The sequence below is a fragment of the Daphnia pulicaria genome, chromosome 1, assembly GCF_021234035.1.
Source record: "Daphnia pulicaria isolate SC F1-1A chromosome 1, SC_F0-13Bv2, whole genome shotgun sequence".
NCBI lineage: Eukaryota > Metazoa > Arthropoda > Branchiopoda > Diplostraca > Daphniidae > Daphnia > Daphnia pulicaria.
The window spans coordinates 809,807-834,880 of record NC_060913.1 but is presented as its reverse complement, the minus strand read 5'-3'; the positions used below and the strand labels follow the sequence as shown (position 1 = coordinate 834,880).

Below are 25,074 nucleotides of genomic sequence, written 5' to 3'. Positions count from 1 at the left end.
CAAATTTCAGAAAAATTGACAGGTCATTGTCATCGTTTATTTCTAATCATGGACACATCTACATAAAATCTTTTTTTGATAATAAGTTCTTTGAAATGACATGATGAGAATCACGTTGTTGGGAATTGCATCCAAAAAACGAAGCGACTCTCAATCCACAAGTGAATGTCGTCGTGATCCGTGATTGATTGATGGAAAAAAGCTTCAAAACTCAAGATAAAAAAAGAACAGAAAAAAAAACAAACAAAAAATTATGCATGAACTCGCTCTTTTCTTTTGAAATGTTCTTCCGTCAGGAGAAGTCAAAGAATCTGTCGAAGGAATATATAGAAATGGAAGACTACACTCAGACACTCAGATTATTGTGATATGTCAACACACACAAGAGACAGGAACGCTCTACGTTAACTCCATTGATAATACTCGACATGGCATATATAATATAGACACAGCGCTACGTTTATGTACGTTGATGCCTAATAGGAGAGGAGGAAAGATCCGATACGGAACGTCAAAGGAATAGTATATGATATGAGTATAGTTTCATTGGGAAAAAACCAAAAAAATGAAATAAATAGTTATTATTATTACTACTGCTGAACTAATATAGGAAAATAGGATCTACACAATGCAACGGAGATTTTTTTTTTTCTTCTTTGGATGAACGTCGGGTGTGTGTGTGTGTGAGTATATGTAAATGATGTATAGTGATGTTGATTTGATTTGACATTCTGTCGGTCACTGTGGCGAGCTGACTAATCCAAGCTGCTCAGATATTACTAAAATTTAAATTCAAGCGGTTTCGACAGAGTAAAGAGATTCGTCGGGTGGCGGAAGGATCGGAAGGGGAGGTGGGGGCGATGCGGGAGGACTAGGACTCTTGGGGCTGCCGTTGGACATCATCCGGCAGCCGGAAGCTGCCAACAAGCTGCACACTTCGTCGACTAAGCTGCCGCTCCCGCTGCCGAGATCCAGCGGATTCGAAAACGAAGTGCTGTTGTTGATGGCCGGCCGGCCGTGCGGCGGAACCGGAGGCGGACCGCTCGACACAGGACCCGGTGTCAGCGTCATTGGCGTCGACATGGGAGAGGCCGAGCATCCGGATTTCGGAGGCAGAGGAGGAGCCGGAGGCGGTCGGTGGTGTCGCAGCGTTCCGGCTTCGATGGCTTCCGGCGACATCATGAGATTGGACGGGATCATTGAGCCTTTCTTTGGCACTCGCTTGGGATGGATGGGGGGCGGAGATGACGCATCGCATCCGCCGGCGAACGATTCGTCGAACGAGGATTTCGAGGATCTCGGGGGTAGAGGCGGTGCAGTTTGGCGCGGAGGAGTCCGGCTCGGAGTCGAATCCACCGTGTCGTGCACGTTGGGCGAGGACAGAGTGTGCCGGGATTGCTGGGCGAGGCTCGTCTGCGAGATTTTACTGCTCAACGGCGTTCGGGTGATTGTCATCGAATTGATGGGATTGTTGGAACTCAAAGATTCGCGGTCCGTCCCGAATCCGGAATCCCGCAAAGAGGCCGGACTGAAGAAGATGTACTCGTTGGCCCAGCGGGGAGATTTGGCCCGGCTGACGTTGGTGACGGTCGACCTGGGCGTCGTCGAAGTTGAATAGATCGGCTGGAGTGGAACCGATCCAGCTGCACTGGCCGCTTGTAATTTTTCCAGGATTTCCGACGGTTTACAGTAAAGGTCCTCCTCGTCTTCACTGCCCACTTCGCCCACCGTTAGATGGCCGTACAAGCTGCTGCTGGAACTCGAGGAGCGATTGCTGGGCGGGCCGCCGGCCGTCAACGACCGCTGGGCTTTCATGCGGTCCGACACCATCGGCAGTGACGTGTTGAGCAATGGATTGCTGCTGTTCACCTTGGCCGGGCTGTACTCGATTCCGGCGTCGCTATCGGCCCGTCGGTGATGATGGGCTACAGCCGACGGCCCATGACTATTGGCGTAGCGAGCTCCAGTGTCCGGCGAAGGGAATCCCCACTCTTTTAGCCGCTGTTTCATCTGGGTCAGACACTCGACCAGCCTCTTGTGAAGCGGCTGGACTTCCGGTGGGGCCAATTTGCCGTGAAGGGCCAATCCAGCCTCCAGAATGCGCACCTGTTCGACGATGCACTGGCGCAGTTGGAGGACGTGTTCCAGGTGTCCAGGATGGCTGGCCAGGAAATCGGAATTGAAGAAAGCCTCCTGGTATTTAGCGATTCCGCCCATGACGCAGGCGTCGATGACGCCCTGGAGTCGCATGCTGAACGGATTGATGTTCCGGCGAGGTTCGGCGGCGTGCAACGAGGCCAGCTGCTGCAATTCGCGATTGACCGACAAGACCGTCTCGCAAGCGTACTGGACCGGAGCGATTTCTTCGACGTGGCGGTCGACCACTTGGAACCAGCGCAAAATTCCCGGCAATCTGAAAATTTAAAATTCCCGCCATTTTATTTTTTCAAATAATGAATTGATTGAAATGAGTTGACTTACGGATGCTCGGTGACGAGCCAAGTGCGTTCGATCCAGAGGCTTTTGAATTCGTTGTCTCGATCAACAGGTCCTTTGTGGATGGGCCGATCCAGCTGAAAGCGGCGGACGTCGTTGACGCGGTAATAGCTCCGAATCTTTTCGTGGAAACCAACGAGTCCGGCGTCGAACACCGGATGGTCCTCCGCCACGGGTTTGACGTTGCAGATCTGGATGTGCTGGCCCTCCGAGGTCAGGATGACGTCGCCCGGCGGAGTGTTTTTGGTCAGAATGTGGGCGGTGGGGAACTCGGTCTGGAGCCGTTGGGTAAATGCGCCGATCCGCTCGTACTCGAGCCCCCGGTAGACGAAGAGGCGATTGCGCAGGAAGAGCGGGAATCCCTGGCCGTAGAAGCCGACGCGAAAGTACTCGGGTTCGGGCCGCAACTGCGTCAGGATGTGGTCGTAAAAAGCGGCCTGCATCCGCAATATGTGCGACAGTTTGCCGTAGTCGTAGAGTCGAGTCTCGTAAAAGTCGGCCAGCTCCTTACACAGCGGGATCCCCTTTTCCCAGCACTTGCCGCGGTCGAAATACGCAATGCTCTTCATGTAAATTTGCCTGCGGAATAAATTGTAAAATGATTAAAGTTTAGCCCATTAATAGTAGTAGTCAGATTTGTTACTCTTTGCGTTGCCACTCCATTTGCGACGAGTGATGGCCGTCGGCTGGCAAATTTTGGCTGGACCAACTCATTTGGTTGGCGTGCAATTGTAATGTTAGAGCTGCTTCGGTGTAGTTGTCGGCCGATAAGTGGAGATCGTGCAATTTGTAGATGTAGCGCAGGTACATGTCACGGCGGTCCACCTCGTCTTTGTAGAAATTCTGAATCAAAATACAAAAATTTTTTAATTGAATTGAAGAATAATTCCGACTCGTGACAAATTTATGAACTTTTTGTACTATACCAGCAAATTGAAGGTGCAGCTCATTCGTTTGTCACGATTCTCTTCGCCTTCCATGACGTTGCGGTAGTCCAGCAGCCGCTCCAAGAGTCGCGTAATGGAACCTATGAAAGCCTTGCCGTGTTTCTGCCACGTCACGTCGCACGATTTCACCTTCTCCAACAATCTGCAACCGGAATTTGAATAAAACCAATTAGTCATTTCACGATTCGCGATCGAGAAGATATAGTCGGAGAGTTTATCTGATTGGGCCCAACAATACTTACATTGAGCTCAACATTTCCCTTTCATTTTGTGTTTAAGAAGCGTTAAAGAGAAAGATCAATTTTAAGTCAATCGCAGAAAACATTGATTGGAAATTGCCACTAATCAAAAAAGGAAATGAAAACACTTACATGGTGTTGAAGAGTTCCTTGTAATTGTCGTCTCCTTTATTCTCGCCCACCAGGACGTCCAACTTGTCAATCAGTTCCGATTCAACCTGACAGAATTTTTACAATATTTGAATTTCATTGAACTTTAGAGGGTTCATTTAATAAATATTTACCTGTTTGAAGTTTCCCCTGTGTCGATGTTCGCAGTCGAGCATGTCGAAAAAGATGGGCAGCGTGGCCCGGCGCAGAGTTGGTTCTGGAACTAGTGTCACTTGCAGAAACGGCCCGACCATCGTCGGTATGAAATGAATCTTGTAATCACCGATGGCATTCCACATAGTCTAAGAATTTAGAGAGAAAATAGTTTGAAATTATTCGGATGTTAAAAATTTGAATTTGTATTAAAATTCCACCAGAATTTGGAAGCCCATTTGAACCCGCATATCGCCTCCCTGGGCGCGGACCATCTTCAGTCGCTGACTGGCGGTGCGCTTTTCCAGCTGCAAACTGGGTTGCGTCAAAAAAGAGACGGCCAGATCAAAGTAATTGCTCCACAGCTGGAAAATAATTTCATTGGTTAAATCATCACAAATTAAATAAAGTTTTGACAAGGATTGCTTAGTATACCTGACTGTCGAACCAGCCGGAGTCGAGGAAATAGGCCACAAGCGGTTGGGTCATTTGATCCAGAGATGCCAGCATGACCCGGTTGACAACGCAGTGCATGGTGGACCACTCGGACGGGAAGACGTGCTCGCCTTGGCGGGCCAGCGCCTTCAGCACGGCGAACAGTTGCAGCAGGAAATCCTTGAGCGGTTTGCGTTCCGACAATTCCGACCAGAGTCGGTCGTAGTGGCCCTGATCCAGCAGTTCCAGTACGCTCAGCAAGCAGGCCACCAGAGGGCCCTGTTTCAATTCATCCGCCAAAATAAGAATCATTTTTGTTACGATCCAATTGTTACGACATTCAAATGCCATTTCTTACCACATTGGAATCGGTTTTCTGGGCCGATTGGACGGCCTGGATGAGGACGCCCAGCGTCGCTAAGGTGATGGTCTCGACGTCGCGATACCAAATGTTGTCCACCGTCGTGTCGTCCATCATGCTCATCTTGCGGTAGAAATTCATCATGTGGCCCAGGGTTTCCGTGCACAGGGACATGACCAGCGGCTGCGACAGGTGGAGCCGAAGCTGGCGGCAGATGGTGGCCAGCAGAATGGCCCGAGCGGCCGACGATTCCGTGAACAGCGGACCACGGACGGTGGTCAAGACGAGCTGCATCCGGGCCGTGGCGATCAGCGGATGCGGCTCTTTGGGCAGACTGTCGATCAACGACGCCAAGAGTTTGGAGGATTCCGCTTGGCTCAGGATTTGGCTCAGCTGTTCCACCACCGTGTAAATATTGCGCAGCAGCACAACCTGGAAAAATAAAATGGACGAGCCGGATATCAATAGAAATCGCTGGATAAAATATAAATATTCCGGCGTATTGTATGTTACCTGAGTGCTGACGAGGACGTCGCTGTTGAGCGAGGCGACCTTGTTGAAAGTGGCGAAAAGTGACTGGACATATTGGCGGAAATCGTCGTCCTCCTGGTTTTCCAGGATGGCCCTGGCGTAGAGCCGCCGCGACTGGATCACCAGTTTGAAGAGAATTTCAAAGGCCCGGAAGCATTGCTGGATCGGCTCGAACTTACAATCGCTGCTCGAGTGAACCCGGTCGGTGCACTGCTGGACGCAACTCAGGAGTCCCCTATTGAATTTAATTCATTTTATAAAATAAAAACGAACAATTCAATCAATTCAAAATAATCGCCAATTACTTGTAAGCCAAAGCCGCTGAGAAATGGTCGGTAATGTAGGCGTCGACCACCGATTTAAAGTGCTGGAATTTACTGTCATCCAGCAGACTCAGAATATTGACCTATAAAATTAACCAATAATCATAAAATTCATCACGAGCCAAATTTGTCTTGATTATGTGGCGTGAAATCTATTCATTTTGATTTGACATACCAGGACTTCAAAGACCAGGCCAGAATGGGGCGTGGCGTTGCCTTCCGTATCGGAGAACATGACGAAAAGCGAGTCGAGCACGTCCTGGAGAAACTTGACTAGCTCCTCCCCTCTGAGACGCATGACCAGGTTGAGTGTGTCCGTGATCCGTTCCGGATGAGATTTCCACTTGAGCAACGACAACAAATTGGCTGTGGAGAATAAAGAAAAAATCGATTAGTTTGTCTTGGTACAAATACATCCGGTGAATATAATTGAAAACCATTTTGAGTGAGTTTGGTGGAGCACAGGTAAAAAGCCACCGTGACCGACTCGCGACTGTTTCGATGGAACGAGGCGCAGGACGGTGACGACGAGCCGATGGAAGAAGTCGACTGAACGGCCAGGGCCGACTGGATCTGTTTCGTCGAGTAGGGCAACTGGAGATAGGAGACGGAGGGATCCTTGAAACGGGTCTGATCCTCCACTTTGTAGACCAGCAGTTGGTGCTGGCCGTCGGGCAAAACCGTTCCGTCACGGTCCATCAACGGGATGAAGGAGAAACCGATGAGCCGCTTCTCCGTTTTATCTTTGGCTAATCAAAATTGAATTGAATGACATTTATTTTATATTTTTACTGGACCATCTAAATGGCCTAGCGCTAAAAACTTACTGCTGCAGTGCCGGTACTCTAGTCGCAAATGGGCGCCGTAATACTTTTCGATGGGCAATGAAACTTTGATCATCTCGTACCACACTGGGCTGTTCATGTGGTAGAGGACGACAGATTGGTGTTGCGTCACACCGTCAACATTGGAGGCTCCGTACAAACAATTCTATGAAATACACACACAAACAAAAAATAAAAGAGATTGAATCATTTTTAGAAAAATTCAATTCAATTTCAGTAGTTGTTCCCATTGTTCCCGATCAACAACAATGTGATGAATTGTAAGACGGCCAGAAAAGAAATATGTAAAGATAGCGCGCGCAGAGTCTGACGATAATAATAATCAAGGCCATCAAAGGGCACTGGGCTCGACACTCTCAAAACTTATCCACCAGACTCGACCGGTTGGTGGTGGGGATTATTACACGTCCAAGTTATTCATGCGTGTGGCAGCAGCCCCGACGAGAGAAGGAAAGAAAAGAAAAAACACATTGGCTGATTATCATCGGTGGGGGGAAAAAAAAGCCGGTTTCCCTACTTAATTATCATACGGGTTGCGTGGGAAAAACAAAAATGTTAAAATATAAAATAAGCGGCGTGTCGCCTATAGCGCGTCGCCATTAAAAATCTGGTGGCGTCTAGAACTCTCTCGGTTCGTGCCATTTCGTGTTTTCTACCTGTTAATATCGTTTTGTCACAACATCATCACACCACCCACATTTTGTATTTTATTTTAAAATTTTTTTTACCTGGATGGGTCGGCCGAATTCGTCCAGGACCAGGACGGTCACCTCGACGTTTTTACTCGACGATTTGCCACCGCGCTCGAAATCGCCGCGTTCGATTACAAAGTACAAATCGTTCCTGGATAAAACCGGAAGTGAATTGTTTGGTTAAGACGAAGAAATCCCCCGAAGGTAATTAGCGTATAGAGAAAATACCTGACGTCACCGGGCATGATAACATCGGGAAAGCCCAGCTTTTGAGTCAGTGGGACGTTCTTCAGAAGGTGAATGTATTCGTGACGCAAGGCGGCCAATTCGCCACGCAACAGCCTCAGCGAAACCACCACACCTTGAAAATAAAAAGAGAAATGAATGAATGGAAGCCGGAAGTGGGCCAATTACATAATGGGATGGAAATTTCTTACCTTGAGAAATCTGTCCGGAGAGGAGACTGAATTTACTGGTGGATTTCTTGGCCACCAATTCGTGCTGCCAGAGTCCGTAGTCTTTCTCGTCGCTCTGGTACAATTTCAGAGGAAATTCTCTTTCTTCCTCTTCTTCCAGGGTGCCTAATCCGCCGGCGTCGGCCAGCAACTCGGCCAAAGGCAAGACGGCGACGGCGTGCGGGCGCCGGTACGTCTGACTGAGCGGCTTCTTGGACGACTCGGTGTAGAGTAGCCGGCCAAGTCGGATGACTTGGACGACCAAATAAAGATCCTTTTTCAAATCGGCGTTTCCCAGTTCCTAAAAAATAAAATAAAAATAAAAAATAAAATCTTTTTTCAGATATCGAATATGCAAATTTCGGGCGGATGAAATAGGTGCGGTCGTACCGTGAAGAGCGTAGCGCTGTGATTGGCTTTGCCGATGTAGCTGGAGAAACCCTCTTTGAGAACTTTGACTAGAAACTTTTCACTATATAAATACAAAGAACAAGTTTTTGGTTTTGGTTTTTGTGTGTTCCAGACGAAAGAGATAAATTTCAAATCGTCAACGAGAGACGGGCGAAAAATAAAATAAAATAAAGGTGGACGGTATTTGTTTGTTTTCACCTCACGTAACGCGAATGCTGCATGTCGTAGAGGGCGAAGTTCACCTCGGCGTCTTCGCCCAGCGAGCATCCAAAGTGACGCATCGACAGGTACAAGTGATGGGTCGCTGGACGCACTTCCGGATTCTTGCCACCTCTGGCCGGCAGAGTGGCGTTCCACTAAGTGCACAGACACACCAAAAAATCACCAATAACATTTCGAATTGAAAGTTGAATAATAATTTAAATTTAAACAAAATTTCGTTGAAATGAACCTACCGTGGTGTTGCGGTTTTTTTCGGCGCTGGCCACATGCTGATTAATTGAGAAGCGTGATTAGAATGTCATTGCATTTGATTTGGCCAGTATTTTTTTTTTTTTTAATTAAATGGACTTACGACGTTGTAGAGTTGATACACTCCGAGAGTGTCCGGCCCGACGATACGGTCATCGATTCTCGGCACTAAATCCAACCCAAGTTTCCTAAAAAAGAAGAGAATTTCCAATAATACATTTAGAATAGTGTGTGATAGGAGTTACACCGGCGGACAGGTTATCGGTTGTCGCCTGGGATTGGCACACGGAATATTGAACGAAAAAAAAGGACGACAACCAAAAAAAAACAGAAAAACCAAAACGAGACGATGTGACTTTATGGCATTGGAGACAAACTTTTTTCCTTTTTCTTTACAGATTTTTACAATTTAACAAGCGCAGTATGGGGGCCCCTGAAGCCGTAAAGTGTCGGCCATGTTGCCCACGACCCTGCCTTTAAATCCGGTATTATACCCCGTTTCAATTTAAGATGCGCTAGACATTAAATAACGAAAAAAAGAATTCTCTGTTCCATGTTTTTCTTCTTTTCTTCTGCTTTTAAAAAAAGAAAAAAAAAAAACCGGTCGAACTTGTGTATCCCCAGACGATAAAAAATATACAGACACACACACACACTATGGCGGAATGGATATAGAAAAAGGAGACCCAATGGCCAAATAGGGTCGTCGTCATCGACCACTATTTTTTCTTTTTACACGTTCGCCAAGACCGGTTTGAAATTATTTTATGGAAAAAACATATGCTAAAAATTTCGAGAGATTCCCCTTTTGGAACGAGTGATAAAGAGAGTTGCAGGGACCACTCAAATTAAGGTTGAAAAAAAAATATAATCTGAAAGAATTGAATAATAAAAAAAAAATGTTTCTTTTGAGGGGAAAAATAAAAATCTAGAAGCTGTAAAACGGTGTCTAGTGTATCGTATAGAACTACCGTTTGCAGTAGCCGCCATTGCCATTGCTGTCAACTTTTCAAAAGAATAAAAAAAGAGGCTCTCCGCATTCCGTGACATACGACCCGAAAAACTAAAAATCGCCGCCATTTTTATTCAAAAAAAGATTTTTTTTATTTTTTTAAAAATTTTGGTGACGAGATGCTATCGGATGTTTCTTCGGTCGTCATCCGACACTTGCGTAACAGCGTGACAAAATGGAAGACGGGGGAGAATATTCGATATTTTTCTTTTAAAGAATTCACCGACCATGAGATCTCGGTGCCGATATCTTTCACACACAGACACACACACACAAAAAGATGGCGGCTGCGTCTCCATGCGCAACTCATAAACTGGAATTCATTTTTTTTTTCTTTTATTATTTCGAAATTTTTCGTTTGCCCGTTGGGTGGGGGGTAGAAAACCAACGGTAACCACGTCGACTAATCAAAAATTCTATTGCGATATCGACTCAACGATTTGGCGGAAATTTAAATCAACCGCCGAGAATAATGTGAGCCAACCGCCCAACATCTTGCGGCGCGGTGAAAGAAATTGTGAAATTTCCGGTCTTACTCGTTGGCATCCATCAAAAGCTAAAAGGGCCAAGGCTTCCGCTTTTATTCCTACCGAGAGAAATGACGTCAGAACCCAAACTCGACCGGGTTTTTCTTCCACGATTGCCTCACATTATCCTGTCGAAATGATCTGATAGAAAATCCGATCGGAATCAACTTTGGAATTCAGTCGAGTCGTAGACACTGTAAGGCGATCATCATGTCGGTCGTCGGATTGCTGGCCGGAATCGGGGCCTTCTTCAAAGTGCGCCACTTGGCCGACAAGGCCGTCATCGACAACCCCATCTTCCGTCTCCACTATCGCCTGACCAGCGCCCTCTTCTTCGCCTTTTGCGTCCTGACGACGGCCTTCGCCTTTTTCGGCAAACCCATCGACTGCATCATCGACCCCGGATTCTCCAGGCCGGACATGTTCACCACCTACTGCTGGATCCAGAGCACCTTCACTTTGATCGGAACCAAAAACCAGCAGAGAGTCGGACAGGATTTCGCCCATCCAGGTGTCGGGCCGCAGTCTTCCGACCACGAGATGCGCCATCACAGTTACTACCAGTGGGTCCCGTGGATGCTGTTCCTCCAGGGAGCCTTCTTCTACCTGCCGCACTGGATCTGGAAGAGTTACGAAGGCGGGAGATTCAAAAATCTGACGGACGGCAGCCGGGGTCACAGCGTCGGAGCCGAAAGTGAACGCAAAACCCACTGCTCCGCACTGTTCCGCTACCTGGCGGAAACCATCCGCAGCCACCGCAATCTCGTCTACGTTTACGCTTTCTGCGAAGTGTTGAATTTCGTCAACGTGGTGGGCAACATTTACTTTGTCAATCGGTTCTTCAATGGCGCATTTATCGACTACGGGTCGCGGGTGTTGAGTTTGTCCAACGAAGACCAGGAGAACCGCACCGACGCCATGATCGAGATCTTCCCGCGGATGACCAAGTGCAGCCTCCACTACTACGGCTCTTCTGGAACCATCCAGCTGTCCGACGCCCTCTGCATCCTGCCGTTGAACATCGTCAACGAGAAGATTTACATTTTCCTCTGGTTCTGGTTCATCATTTTGGCCGTCATTTCCGGGCTGGCCGTCGCCTACCGGCTGGCCGTTTTCCTCTCGCCGTCGCTCCGCCTCTTTCTCATCCGCCGCTTGGCGTCGCCGTCGTTGGTAAATTTTTGAAAATATTGAAATTAACTCGATTATCGATTAATTGAATTGGAATTTTGATTTAGGACTCGTCCAAAATGGTGGTTTCGCGCGTACCCTTTGGCGATTTCTTTGTCCTGCACATGCTGGGCAAAAATCTGGAGGGTTTCTTGTTCAACAACTTGATCGACGAAATGGCCGTCCACCTGAGCAACACCCACCCGGACGAGACGAGCCGACCCAACCGATTCACGCGCCAAAATTCGAAATTGTCCGAAATGGTGTCCAACGCCGGAAGGAGAGCCAGCGAATCGGCCGGCAAAACCAATTATTTGCCATTGGATGAATATCCCACCAAAGTCGTCAATTAAGTCATCATTCACAAAATTATTCCTTCCTTTTTAATTTTAATTTTTTTTAAATGTTATTCGTTGTTTTATTCTTTAAAAAAATACATATACGTTTTGTTTTTTCGGCAGCCATTGATATGATCATTTTTTGGGGGTTTGTTTGAATTAGCAAACCCCTTCTCTTAAAGCCCTGGGGTTGTGCCACGTCGGCGGGGGTGAGGTAATCAAAAGGTGTGGCACCATTTTGTCGCTTTTAAGCCATTTCCAGTGGGAGTGCTCAAGTGTCAACTACTCGGAATCGTACCAGGTAAAAAAGAAACCAGACGGATAAAACAAACCGCAAATTGACAGTCTGACAGATTGGGACCGGTTTTCTCACTTGTATCAAATTCTATTTCTATTTTTGTTGTTTTCTTGGGCAGCAGGTGATTGTTGCAATGTCGGTGCTGGGCTTGTTGAGCAATTTCGCCACTCATTTCAAAGTGAAACATTTGAAAGAGAAGCCGGTGGTAGACAACGCCGTTTTCCGGCTTCACTATCGTTTCACGGCCGTCTTCTTCCTGGCCGCCAGCGTTCTCATCACGGCCGTCAATTTCTTCGGCAAGCCCATCGTCTGCACGGCGGACAAGTTCCCCAGGCCGGACATGCTCGACACGTACTGCTGGATCCAGCAGACGTTCACCTATCCGATAGCGGCCAATAACCAATCGCATCCGGGCGTGGGGCCGGATTGGAAGACGATCGACAAGCGGACCCACAGCTACTACCAGTGGGTCCCGTTCGTCCTCTTTTTCCAGGGACTCTTGTTTTACTTTCCCCACTGGATGTGGAAGAATCAGGAAGGCGGTCTGATCGGGCGGCTGACGGAAGGCGGACGGCGCGGATGCCATTTGCAGAGCGGAAAAAATGAGCCTGGGAGACGTCCTCTCCTGTCTGATTATCTCAACCAGACGATGGGAACTCGCGGCTATCTAGGCGTGGCTCACGTCACCTGTGAGCTGTTGAACCTGGTCAACGCCATGGGCAACATCTACCTGATCGATTTGTTCCTGGGCGGATGCTTCTTCGATTACGGCTGGCAAGTTTTGACGTTTACGGAGAAAGACCAGCTGATTCGACACGACCCGATGATCCGAATCTTCCCACGGGTCACCAAATGCAAATTCGACCGGTACGGGCCGTCGGGGACCCAGGAAATTCACGACGCCCTCTGCATCCTGCCACTCAACGTCCTCAACGAGAAGATTTACATCTTCGCCTGGTTCTGGCTCGTCTTCCTCTCGATGGCTTCCGTTTCGGCCCTGATCTACCGGTCCCTGGTCGTCATTTCCACCCGGGTCCGCTTGGCCGTTTTCAAGCGGATCGGGACGACCACCTGCGACCCGGAGTCTTTGGCCATCCTCAGCCGGCGTCTACCTTATTCCGATTGTTATTTGCTCTTGATGCTGGGCAAGAACCTTGACGGAGTGGCGTTTCGTGATTTGCTGGACGATCTGGCCCATCACCTCGATCACTCCCATCTCGACTGTTAAAAATGTGTTTGTTTGTTTGTTGTTGTTTAGTCTTCCTTTAATAATAGACGGCGGGACCCACTACTGTTCAGTTATTATGCAAGTTGTTATTTGGTTGTTGTTGTTTGGGTTGAAAGAGAAATCCGGTAGCCGGTCGGTCCCATTAAAGATCGGGGCGCCTATACAAAGAGTGAGAGGCTCGTTATCGTTGTATATTGGAGATATATAGACAATTTTTGGGTTGAAGGAGGGTATACCCTAGGCCAGCAGCAGCCGGGCGATTGAGATTTCAAGCTCAATAAAAAGAGGCCATTGAGGAGGGCTGGTGGCTGCTGCCGCGGGATGAATAATGAGGGGCAACTTCTTCTTCTTCTTTCTCGGCCCTTTTGGGTTATATCTAGCAGCTAGCGCTTGCAGCCCCCACATGGGTTAAAAATGAGATCTTAGACAACTCGATTTTCTCTTGCACATCTCACCCCTCCCTCCCATATGTACGCCCTTTTTATTTTTCGTTTTATTTTTTGTTCATTCCAAAAAATAAAATAAAAATAAAAACCTTTTTTTGAAAAAAGTAAAAAAAAAAGTTTGAAAAACAACAACCGGCAAAAGCTTTAGGATAATCCATCAGTCATGACCTCACAAGGGGGGCAGCGGCAACTTCACAAAACCCCCTCTAACCACAAACGAAAATATTTAGAAAATATGATGAACACAGTTTTGTAAAAAAAGAAATAAATAAAAGTTGGAAGATATTCTCTCGTGTGTGTGCTGCTGGGGGATTTATTTGTTAATACTTTTTTTCTTCCAGAAACAAATGAAAGAAAATGGCGAATGTTGCCATGTTTACTCGAGCCGTTGTGTGTTAAGACACACAGACACACACAGACAAAAAACTAACAAATATTTTCGCTTTATTTCTATTTTGGAAGTCCTTTGTGTGTTGCAAGTTGAGAGGGGAAGAAAGAAAGAATTACTTTTCTTCTTTTTTTGTTTTCCTGGAACCTGTTTTGGACTCGGTGGTTGCTGTGCCTGGCTGGCTGGCTGGCCAGTATATAACTAGAGGCTGGCTGTAGGGACTGGCTCTCACTACGAGTCGAGAGCTCCTAGCAACCACAGGTGTGTCTCTCTCTCGCGTGTTGTTTCTCTCAGAATTCAGTGAATCAACCAAATATATCATTCGTCAACTAGTGTTTTTACCCCACAAAAAAACCAAGTGCGTTAACCCAGTGTGGACTGTGTTGTAAACGACCGACATTTTCGGATCAAAAATCTCTTTTTGCTGCCAAATTTTTAGGTAAAAACAAAAGTTAAAAACTACTACTACCCCCCACCAAAAATAGTTTTGGAACACATGAGAAATTGGTCGTAAAAGACCACACCTGGTATATTATATACACACATACACGTCTCTTTTGTAAAAGTCGTATCTTTCACGGCAGGTGATCCTCTTGGTGTGGCCTCCCCCCAGTCGTTACGTTAACCAAACTGGCCATAACTCGCAACGAGGGTTTTTTTTTTTTCATTTTCTTTTCTTCTATGGGCGCGTAACCGAATGTGATCAAGTCATTCATCCTTTTCTCTCTCAAGTCAAGTGCACAACAATTTCCCAGAAAGAAAAATGGCCACCCAGTTGTTTTTGTTTTTGTCTCTTTCGTAGTCGAAACGTTTTCAGTCCCCAGTGTGTGTGTGTGTGTGTGTGTAAGAGCAAGCAATTGATCCACGACTACTGAGGTAGCCAGGCCCAGGCCGAGAAATTCCTCGGGGCTATTGGGAGAATAACATTTTTTTGTTTTTCCAAAGGGGAGAGATGTAAGAAAAAGAATCGAAGAAGTCGAAGGGAAATCGAGCGATAGGCAAACCCCCAAAAATGGGCCCGAGACATTCCAAATGGGACATACAAGACACACACAAAATGAAAAAAAAGAAAGAAAAAAGATGCCGTGCAAATGAACCTGGTCCCAAAACAAGTCGCTGCACGATGCCGATCACGTTCGACTTGGACCTTTGACGTGGACGCAGTGATTCAAAATGTCTCCCCAGGGGGGGATACCAACATCTTCTCTCCTTTTCTCTCTCTAGCTCTCCCCCTCTTGTGTCAACTTAAACAGGGGATGAAAGTGGTCGACTCACGCTCTCATCCTCCACACACACACACACAAGAAGTTAGGCAACGTAAAAAAACTTTTAGACAGGTATGCAGCAGCAGCGAGCCTCGACTTAGCCTGCAGCCACATTACACAAAAGGCGAACCGGCTAGGCCGCATTCTTGGCCTTCCAGTCACAGTGCACTTGTGAACCCGAAAAATAAAATAAAAAGAATTATTGTTTTGTTGTTGTTGTTGCACATGTGTTGAAACTAAAATGTTGTCTTTTTAAAATTTAAAATTTTCAGGCTGGAATCGAGTCAACAGAGTTAACCGCCTGCCCGTCATGTCGCTAATTGGGTTACTGGGCAGCTTTGCCGGGTTCGTGCGAGTGCGGTACCTGCACGACAAGGCCGACATTGACAACGCCATTTTCCGGCTGCACTACCGTTTCACCAGCGCCTTTTTCTTCGCCGCTTGCGTCATCATCACGGCCTTTGACCTGATTGGCAGTCCCATCGATTGCATCACGGACGACGCTGTGTCACGGCCGGAAGTCATCAACACCTACTGCTGGATCCAGCACACCTTCACCCTGCCCGGCTCGTCCAAACTGCCCAGCGGCAAAGTGGTCGACTATCCGCAAGCCTTCCAGGGCGTCGGGCCGGCCTACGAGGGCCAGGGCGAGCGTCGCATCCACAGCTACTACCAGTGGGTCCCGTTCGTCCTCTTCTTCCAGGGCATCCTCTTCTACCTGCCGCACTGGATCTGGAAGAACCAGGAGGACGGACAGGTGCGCAGCATGACGGACGGTAGTCGCGGACTACTGATGGGCTGCCTGCCCGAGGACCGCAAAGTCCGCTGCTCGGCCCTGTCCAGCTACCTGCAGGACACGCTGCACACCCACGGCCGTTTGGCTCTCGTCTACGTGGCCTGCGAGGTCCTCAATCTCGTCAACGTGGTGGGCAACATTTTCTTCATCGACAAGTTCCTCAACGGCGCCTTCCTGGACTACGGCACACGCGTCATCCAGTACTCGAGTATGGATCAGGAGGACCGTGACGACGTCCTCATCGAAGTCTTTCCGCGCATGACCAAGTGCACCTTCCATCGCTACGGCCCTTCCGGCTCGATCCAGACCCACGACGCCCTCTGCGTCCTGGCCTGGAACATTTTCAACGAAAAGATTTACATTTTCCTCTGGTTTTGGCTGATTATCCTCTCGGTTTTATCGGCCCTGGCGCTGGCCTATCGGCTGGTCATTGTCGCTTCGCCCATCGCCCGGCTGTTTGTCATCCAGCGCGTGGCTTCACCGTCGGCGGCTTCAGCCGAAACAGTCATCCGACGCCTGCCGTTCGGCGATTACTTCCTCGTCCACATGCTGGGCAAGAATCTCGAGGGCTTCCTCTTCAACGGTCTCATCGACGACCTGGCTCTGCGCTTCAACACGGGAAACAGTTCCGGCAAACCCAATTCCGGCGGCCTAGAGTCGGCGCCCATTCTCAGCCCAAGATACGGAATCCCCGGTGACCGATGATTTTTTAAAAATGGAAACCAACACCCAGACGCATTGAAAAAAAAAAAATATCGCACTAAAATTCCGTAATTAATTGTTTTATTTTCTTTGGTTAAAAAAAAAATTTTTTTTTTGGGTCTAGTTGTGTCCGTTTGCCTCTCAAAATTTGTTTGTGAAAGATGAAATTTTTTTTTTGATTATTATTTTGGGTTTTTATTTACATGATCCAGCCAGATTCACTGTGATGTGCGCCACCGAGTTGTGTCAAAAATTTGTGTGTAGTTTTTCTTTTCTCTTTTCTGCCCATCTCTTTCTCTTTTTTATTATTTTGTATCTCCAATTTAATTTTGATACTTGAAAAACAAAAAAAACAAAAAACAAAAAATTTACTTTTTTTGACTTGATATGCTTTTTTTCCCTCCAAGTGTAATTGAGTGAGCCAGTGCCACACAAGAGAGAAAGACCTCATTATAAAAAAAAACAAAATTTCTTCCTTTTTTTTTTCTTTTCCGAATTTGTTACCCAACGACGAAGAATTGTTTCTCAAAAATAAAAAGTGCCGGATGTAAATAACGAGATGATCAGAAATTGAAAAAATGAAAAATAATAAAAAATGGTTTAAAAAAAAATAAATATCTTCATTTTACATTTTTGTTTTTCTTTATAACGCCAAAGGAATGGATAACAATTATAATATTCCTTTTTTATTTTAAATTTTATTTTTACGTGTCTGTGAGCTCACACCGATCGCCTTTTGGAAAGTGCCACCAGCATGTCTGCGTGTGTCTTGATATGGTCAACTCTCGGGGTAGTGTAGCCTCAGGATGACCTTTATTTCTCAGTGTCTACCCTGGAAAATGCCCAGTTTTGTTTCTGTTTGTTCCGTTAAGGGGGGAAAAAACATTTCGGGGGGGTTGAAAAATTTTTAAAAATAAAAAGGAGACCGGTTTTATTTTTCTAAAAAAACCCAGCCAAGCCAAAAAACATCAAATGTAAAAAAGGAATTTTCCTTTTTTATTTTCCGGGGTTATATTCTGACATTCAAACAAATGATCAGAGTTTTGATGGCACATTTTACAAGTGAAGGCGCAGCCAGACAACCGTGGCTGGATCACTTAACCAAACATCATCAGAATGTGTGGGTACCAGTACCACAAACGCATTTTCACCTTTTTCAAAATAAAAAATAGAAAAACTGGGCAAATGCCACACGGACGGGATGGACCAAAGAAAAAAGCGGTCCCTTAACTGGTTTGGATTAAACGAACTAACGCCCCCTGAGGACACCTCTTCTTTGGTTGGTAAGAAAAAAAGAACATGCGTGAAAATAACAAAAAAATTTGACGTACTTGTTGCCAGAGTCGATGTGAGAGGTGATGCGCATCCGCAAATCGCGCAGATGATCCAAGGTGAAGGTGCCGGTCATGAGCTGAAGACGCCAGTCCATCAGGTCTAAAATGGCCGATCGGAGCATCGTGCATTGCTCTCGCTGACGTCTCTGCATATCAAACCCGTCAAATAACATGGCCGTTAGCTTATAGACAGCGATACTCTCTCACACACACACACACACGAGATCATTATGCAAATCGGAAAAGAACCATGGGAGCGCCCCTACACATACACAAGAGCCCCAGATGGAAAAAGAAAAAGAGAGAGAGAGAGGCTGTTTCTATAGACTTGTTGGCCGTTTCCCACGCCCTCGCCCCGGACCGGCGTGTGTTTTCTCCACCTCCCTTTCAATGGCCCATCTCGAACAACATCCCGAGAAAAGAAAGAAGAAGAAAGAATCGGTAAATATGCATCCACGTCGAGATGAACGCCGATATCAAACGTAAAAGAATTATTTATAATAACGAGCGTCGTTCATCTTCCCAAAGGAATTTTTCTTCCTTCTTCTCACACGGACTGCAAAGGCTCCCCCCTTCGGCTTTCCCGGACGGGATCGATCAATGCGGAATCAATCAATGACCAAAGAGAAGAAGAAGAAAAAACATTTTGTTTTTTGTTTTATTTTTTGATCAGACGAGATTCCATCCATCACAACTGGTAATCTCGAAAACCTTTTTTTCTTTTCTTTTTGAACGGTCGGATTGAGCGGCAATTGAAAATGGTACACGACGCTGTTGTTATAGTATCGATAGAAGGAGACTACGAGGAAACTTACAAGTTTCCGGAAGCCCCGCCAAGTGATTTCACCCCCATTGAATCAATCAAACAACAACAGCAACAACTAATCCATCAAAGAGGATCAGGGCGTGGCGGTTTTTTGTGTTACATAGTAAGTATTGTGCACTGTACAATGTCTACGACGCCTATAACGAAACGGGAAAACGTCCGACTTATTCACAAACGACATCCATCTTTCACAAATATTTGTTGGTTCTTTTTAAAATAAGCAACAACGTCCGGATGTTGCGCCAGAACAAAAGAAACACCCCCTGCGGAAAATGTAATGTAATAGAAGAAAATAAAAAAAGGTAGAACTTATTTTTTATTCTTATTTGGGGAAAAAAAGATTGTTGGGAGGGAAGAAGATGACGTTGCACATGTCGTCCAAACACAAGAGAAAAAGAGAGAGGAAATTGAGGGGCCTATAGCGTTATGATATAGTCCAAGTCCTTGACCCTAGTGGGCGGTGGCGGCGGCATTGCCAAGAGACGCTGTCTGATGGTTACCTGTGTGACTCAGGGCAGCCAGTCAGCCAGCGAGGGGAAAGTGGAAAAAAAAAGCGTGAGAAACATCCCCCCTCCATCTCTCTCTCTCTCTCCTCCAGTTCTATTTTCTATTTGGCTTGAGGTCTCGAAAAAACTAAACTAAAATAAAAAAAACTCTAAAAGTTGTTGTGAAACAAATACGACAAAGACTACAGGTTTTGTTCCTTTTCTTTTCTGGGGGTAAATCAACTCGTGATCGATAACGTCCGCACCAGCAGAAGCTGATGGTCCGGCTAGCTCTTCCACCTCAAACTGGTCAGCAGCCAACCCAGCGCAGCCCAGAGGAGGAGGAGGAAGATGGCCAACGGGGGCTGATTGTGTGTCGGTAGCTCTCCTGCTGTGAAACATCAGTCCGAAAGAAGGTTGTGTGTGTGTGTCGGTGCAACTTTTTTTAAAAGGTATATATACACACACACACACACCTGGGATGGCCTTTCAGCCTTTGGCTTCTTGATTTTTTCTCTCCCCTCAACAGAAGAAGAAGAAGAAGAAGAAAAAAACAATTTTCAGGTATTTTGGGAAAATAATGGGGAGACCCGTGCGCGAGCCGCTGACTTTTCTTCTTCTTCTTCTTCTTCTTCTTGAACAGTGGCCTTCACGCACGCAAACAACCACCGGAGAGAGATATACGATCTGCTACCAGCACTCGACTCTGTCGCCTTGGTAACGCGAGAGGTGATCCCATACGTTCAAAATGACCCAACATTTCGAGTGTGTGACACGCGCTGACTGCCAGGTACATGAAGAAGCTAAGAAACCGGCGAAACAATTTCTATTTTTTCGGGGGGTTCTTCTTATAAAGAACAAAAATAACAGTCGAGGCACATCCAAACGGTCACAAGGGCACACACAACAGCCCGATGACCCGATTTGGTCATTCCTCTGGTCGATCGTTTTCTTTTCTTTTTCTTTCCGACTTTGAGTCGCAAGAGCAGCAGCAGCAGCTCATTGGCTCTGCCATCAAAAGAAGAAGAAGAAGATTCCAATCGTCGTCTTTTCTTTTGAAAGTTAAACCCGTCGCCTCGTTAAGAATAAGAGGGGAGAGAGAGAGAAAGAGAAAAAAGAGCCGAGTCTTGTGGCATGACAAGCACCTCGGAGAACGGGCGCGGATTCGATCTGCGTGTCACGCCGAGGTTCTTCTTCTTCTTTTTTTGTCTTGTAGATTTTTATTTTTATTTTTATGCTTTTTTAAAAACCCCGTCACGGAGAGAAGGAGAAAAAAAAAAAGGGGCAATAGACAACGCCTCCTACCATCGGAACCGGCTTTTTAATTCCATTTAGTTTATTTTTCTTTTTTTTTATTTTTCCCGGGGAAGAGAGAAGCCGATGGCTCTCATTAGGATGGAACAGCAAAACGAGATGATTATCGCCAAAAAACTTATATGGTCAACTCCTGGGTTGACTATACTCCCCCCACCAAAGGAAAAGATCTTAGAGAAAGAAAAGAAAACGAACGAACCGAAAAGTTCAGAGTTTGGCATCCGCGTGTAACGGAACTATAGCGATGGCACAATAAGCGATTGCCCGTATCGCACCGGGCGGGCCCTTTTTTTTTCTTCTTTCCTCTTGTCTGAAAGAGACAGATTTTTTTGTGGTCTCTCTCTCTTATTCTTATTTTAAAAATATTTTTTGACTGATGCATTTCCAACTCTGGAGAATCCCCCAGAAACTAAAAAGAAAAAAGAACAGAAGAGAGAGAAGAATTGGAATGTCATTTTCTCCCCTAAAGCAGGCGGCTTTTTTGTTTAACATTTTCGACTGTTTCTAGTCTCTGTGCTCGCGTATGTGTTTCAGAAAGAAACCAAAAAATGTTTCCGATTCTTTTGTTTTGTTTTTTTTCTTCGACCGAGTGTGTGTAACTTTCTGGCGCTGTGTTTAAATGTCCCTGGCTGATTTGTTTAAAAAATATAACTTTTTGATTCGAAGAAGAAAATGGGGGATCGGGCGACACACTTGAAAACATTCCAGAACAACTCGAGAGAGAGAGAGAGAAGAGTATCTTTATTTTATTTTTTTTTTGCTCCGGGCCGTTAAAGCTTTCGCTCCGATATCTGCCACCGTTGACACAAGTCATTTGTCTCATCCGGTCCGGGTTCAAGCCATCAGGTGGCTTCACTTTGTCTCCTTCGGCTCTGTCTACTTCGCCCTCTCTTTCTTCTCTCTCTCGCTCTTGTCTGGAACGGTTACACAACCCGGCAGCCATCGTCGTCGTCTATCCAGAGACATTTCAACATTTTTTTGTTTTTTTTTGTAAAAGAACATGGCCCTTAATAAATATCAACCTTAACTTTGGTGAAATTTAAAAAAGAAAATATTTGCTTTTCTAAACGCAACTAAAACAGGTGCGCCGAATGTTACACATTGCGTCACTCGACTATGTGAGAACGGCGGAAGTATTGAAATCTTGCGCGTGTTTTCCTACATTTCAGCAGGTTTTCTTTCTATTGACAATTCGTATTTTCCAGTGAAAATAGGCGAAGCGATGGCCATCTAACGGTAAGAAAAGAAACTGAATTCAACTCACCACGAAGGATCGGTTCCAAATGACGCCCCATTCTCGCAACACGTTAGTGGCTTCCTCGACAACTGGATCGTCGTAATGCCAACACCTGAGCCGTCGGCGGAACAATTTACAAAAGGAAAAAGGGGGAAGAAACATAAAAAAAAAAAACGAAATCAATCGAGTGAAGCCAAAAAAATCGATTTTCAAATATTAAATTTAAAAGTTAGTAATCAAACTAGTGAGTGAGAAAGGAAAAGCCATATTAGCAGTGGGCGTTGCTTTGGACTCGATAACAGCTGCATACCTTTCTTGGTCGGATGTAGGTCGCACTTGAACGTACGAACATGGGAAAATTCCCTGTAGAAAAAACAACAACAACACGTAAACCGAAGGTTAAAATGGGGGAAAAAAAATAATCGATAATGAAGCTAAAGTGTGTGAAATATCGTTAATACCTTCAGGCCGGGAGTGCGCAGATTCACGCCCAGGTACCAATCTAAAAATGGAAGGGAAGAAGAAAGATTAAAACGACGAGTTTTCAACAGGAAATGCTCTTATCAAGAAATCAATGAACTCTCTCAGATATGAGAAAATCTCCTTTTTTTTTATATCGCAGCTGTTATCTGGGTGATGCAGCAACACAACACATGTCGAAGAAGTCTTCATGACCGACATTCCCACAAGCACTTAGGAGGTGGGGTGGGGAGGGAGAGTTTATCTTTTTTCCGTAGTATTTACGGTGCTCATTCTTCCATCCTTTCTATAAACACTAGAAAACCATGTGGGCGCACACACACAAAGGCTGCCGGCGAAAAAATCCGAGAGAATTTTGAGATTCTTACCTTCGCATATCTGCGTGATTTCCACCAGGTCGCCCAGCTGCAAGGTCAGGCCGTGAGGAACAGACGATCCCTCTAATTGGCTAATAGCTGTCGAAAAACAAGAAATAGAGAAAAATACAAAATCATGACATTTTTCATTCATAAAAACAAGTTCAAGAGTTTATTTTCTTCTTCTTTTCGTTCTTTGAGGGATGAAACGACTCCCTTTGTTATCGTTGTCCCTCCCAACAGGAAGTTCCCTCTTTCTCTCTCCCCCTCTTCTTCATGAATGGAAGGGCTCGTTACACGAGTACGAGAGACGTGACCAACGGCTGGGGCAAGTCTTTAGATATACAGCAGCCAGCAATTGACGGGCCGCCATCGTCAAACGCCCCAAACTACAACTAAAACCTAACAAGTTTGGAAACCTTCCTTCCTTATTGCTTTCCATTATTTAACGGGCGACATTTATCTGATTCCCGCTGGCGGAAAAAAAAAGAGCCAGAAATCGATTGCGCGAATATTGATCCGTGCCCGATCGGCGTAAGACGAAGAAGAAAACTGGCTGTCATCCATTCTTTCTTTTACTCCTGTTTCTTTCGCTTGACTGGGCTGTAAAAGGGAGCTGAGGAAGACATGGAAATGTTGTTGGGCGGAATGGATCGGGAGCCAAATGCTGATGATAAGACACACGTTACCTCTTCAACGCTTTCCTGCGCCTATACCCATTTCAAACCTTTCGAAAACACCCTGTCAAGTATACCATAGCGACAGCACAGGATTATTAAGCGGATAAAAGCACGAGGGGGGGGGGGGGGGGAGAGAGAATGCTGGAGGATTACAACGTTAGGGGAAATCGAAAGGGAGGGAAAAGTTTGGAGATTGTGCGTCAGTGGCGTCCTCCAAGCTTCCGTGCGTGTAATATGCTTTGGGGTCAACAGCACTGGCTGGCAGAAACTTTCCAATCAAACTTTCAACTTTTGCTGCCGCCCTCATTTTCTCCAACGCAGGAGAAAGGATGTTGCACTGGAAACCAGGAGGCAATGTTGTGACAGGGTTTCAGGTTTCTGATGGATGTTGGAATGGAAAGAGAAATGAAGGGCAGTGCCACACAGTAGCCAAACTAGTCTTCGTGGAATGAAGTTATCACATTGACATCTTGCTCAGCTAACCAGTTGAGAAATGGCCTTTCACAGGATAAAATATAGCATTTCTCACGCTCACCATGACTTGTTACAACAATTGTAAGGAACAACGTGCATGAATAATAAGTGCTAGACTACATATTATCTTACCCACTCCGATGGTTTTGTCAGGCACGTAATTCCACATATTGGGACATTACCTGGCACCAAATAGATATAAAGCTCTATGGTAAATTGGAACACGCACAATTACAGAGAGAGTACCAGTAACATTATTGTTTTTAGGAGACTGTCACCAACACTAAAGCGACTAATACACAACACCAACAGAAGAATAAACACAAAAAACAGCTGCTAGCTGGCTGGGTTCATTTACGAAGCCTCTACTCACTGCTGAACGGCTTTCATTTTTTTTTCTGGCAACCTCGGCAGCATAGATAAAGAAGACTGGTTTCGCATGTGCTATCCTTGTTTTGCTTGTCCTGGCCCTAGCGGATAAACTGCTGTACTGCACCGTGGCTACCAAGGGTGTTACAGACGAAGATTGTTTTCCTTCTGTCTTGGTAAAATTCTTTGCTGGCGTTTAACAAGCGATCCGCCACTCAAAGAGACCGTTTTGGGGGTTTTTGATTTAGCGGAAATCGTCGCTGGGGGTTCTAAAAATAAACAAATAGATGGTTTTTGTGCAAAATTTTTCTCTAAGTCGATTGCTAAAAACCGCAATCGCCTAGCTTTTGTAGTTTGGGAGATATTTAAAAAAAACTGAGAGGTGTAGGTGTAGGCTGACGTTATGAGGGAGACCACCCCAACAGACCCTAAAGGCAAAGAGGGGAAATTTTGCTTTCGTGAGCGCTAGGTGGCTTACGGGATAAAGGCCGGCATGGCCAAAAAACGAAGAAATTTTTGGAAATTTTTTTCAAAATTTCAATCATTAATATCTCGGCTTCTAAGCCGAATATTTTAAAAACATTAAAATGGTTTGAAGAGACGTGCTATCTCATCATTTTAAACCAATCGGATTATTTTTAGGTGCAGCAGTTGACGAGAAAACTGCTGCACAAAAAACGAAAAAAAGTCCAAATTTCGGCTACCCCCTCTCAGTTTTTTTTTTAATATCTCCCAAACTACAAAAGCTAGGCGATTGCGGTTTTTAGCAATCGACTTAGCGAAAAATTTTGCACAAAACCCATCTATTTGTTTATTTTTAAAACCCCCAGCGACGATTTCCGC

The 25,074-nt window shown here is 45.8% G+C and overlaps 3 protein-coding genes across 4 annotated transcripts; 2 read left to right on the top strand and 1 right to left on the bottom strand.

Annotated features, from left to right (window-relative positions):
- Positions 1–23: 23 nt before the first annotated feature.
- Positions 24–24,347, bottom strand: LOC124342044 (dedicator of cytokinesis protein 3-like). 2 transcript variants are annotated; one of them, XM_046795042.1, is made up of 28 exons: positions 23,995–24,347; positions 22,721–22,807; positions 22,334–22,374; positions 22,183–22,235; positions 21,900–21,984; positions 18,008–18,156; positions 8,613–8,697; positions 8,494–8,529; positions 8,237–8,394; positions 8,018–8,099; positions 7,610–7,928; positions 7,401–7,533; positions 7,209–7,323; positions 6,463–6,625; positions 6,073–6,384; positions 5,811–6,001; positions 5,618–5,718; positions 5,295–5,547; positions 4,779–5,213; positions 4,421–4,699; positions 4,207–4,350; positions 3,967–4,134; positions 3,815–3,900; positions 3,686–3,703; positions 3,423–3,585; positions 3,140–3,339; positions 2,482–3,075; positions 24–2,413 (listed from the first exon to the last, which is right to left on the bottom strand). In XM_046795042.1, exons 1-28 carry the CDS (start codon positions 24,029–24,031, stop codon positions 793–795), a joined length of 6,108 nt encoding a protein of 2,035 aa, XP_046650998.1. In that variant the 5' UTR covers positions 24,032–24,347; the 3' UTR covers positions 24–792. The 2 variants fall into 2 exon arrangements, with proteins under 2 accessions (XP_046650998.1, XP_046651044.1); XM_046795088.1 differs by lacking the exon at positions 3,686–3,703 and having other exon boundaries at positions 23,995–24,332.
- LOC124342387 (innexin inx3-like) lies at positions 10,215–11,675 on the top strand. The gene is made up of 2 exons (XM_046795400.1): positions 10,215–11,218; positions 11,284–11,675. Exons 1-2 carry the CDS (start codon positions 10,259–10,261, stop codon positions 11,566–11,568), a joined length of 1,245 nt encoding a protein of 414 aa, XP_046651356.1. The 5' UTR covers positions 10,215–10,258; the 3' UTR covers positions 11,569–11,675.
- Positions 14,120–16,688, top strand: LOC124342473 (innexin inx3-like). The gene is made up of 2 exons (XM_046795473.1): positions 14,120–14,352; positions 15,451–16,688. The coding sequence occupies exon 2, from the start codon at positions 15,489–15,491 to the stop codon at positions 16,677–16,679; it is 1,191 nt and encodes a 396-aa protein (XP_046651429.1). The 5' UTR covers positions 14,120–14,352; positions 15,451–15,488; the 3' UTR covers positions 16,680–16,688.
- Positions 24,348–25,074: the final 727 nt, after the last annotated feature.

Bases quoted from the DNA above. Each gene is read 5' to 3' on its own strand.
- LOC124342387 (XM_046795400.1), top strand. From the start codon at position 10,259: ATGTCGGTCGTCGGATTGCTGGCCGGAATCGGGGCCTTCTTCAAAGTG. The intron at 11,219-11,283 runs GTAAATTTTTGA...ATTTTGATTTAG, and splicing joins GCTTGGCGTCGCCGTCGTTG to GACTCGTCCAAAATGGTGGT.
- LOC124342473 (XM_046795473.1), top strand. From the start codon at position 15,489: ATGTCGCTAATTGGGTTACTGGGCAGCTTTGCCGGGTTCGTGCGAGTG.
- LOC124342044 (XM_046795042.1), bottom strand. From the start codon at position 24,031: ATGTGGAATTACGTGCCTGACAAAACCATCGGAGTGG. The intron at 22,375-22,720 runs GTAAGAATCTCA...TTCCATTTTTAG, and splicing joins AATCACGCAGATATGCGAAG to ATTGGTACCTGGGCGTGAAT. The intron at 5,719-5,810 runs GTATGTCAAATC...TTAATTTTATAG, and splicing joins GCCTGGTCTTTGAAGTCCTG to GTCAATATTCTGAGTCTGCT.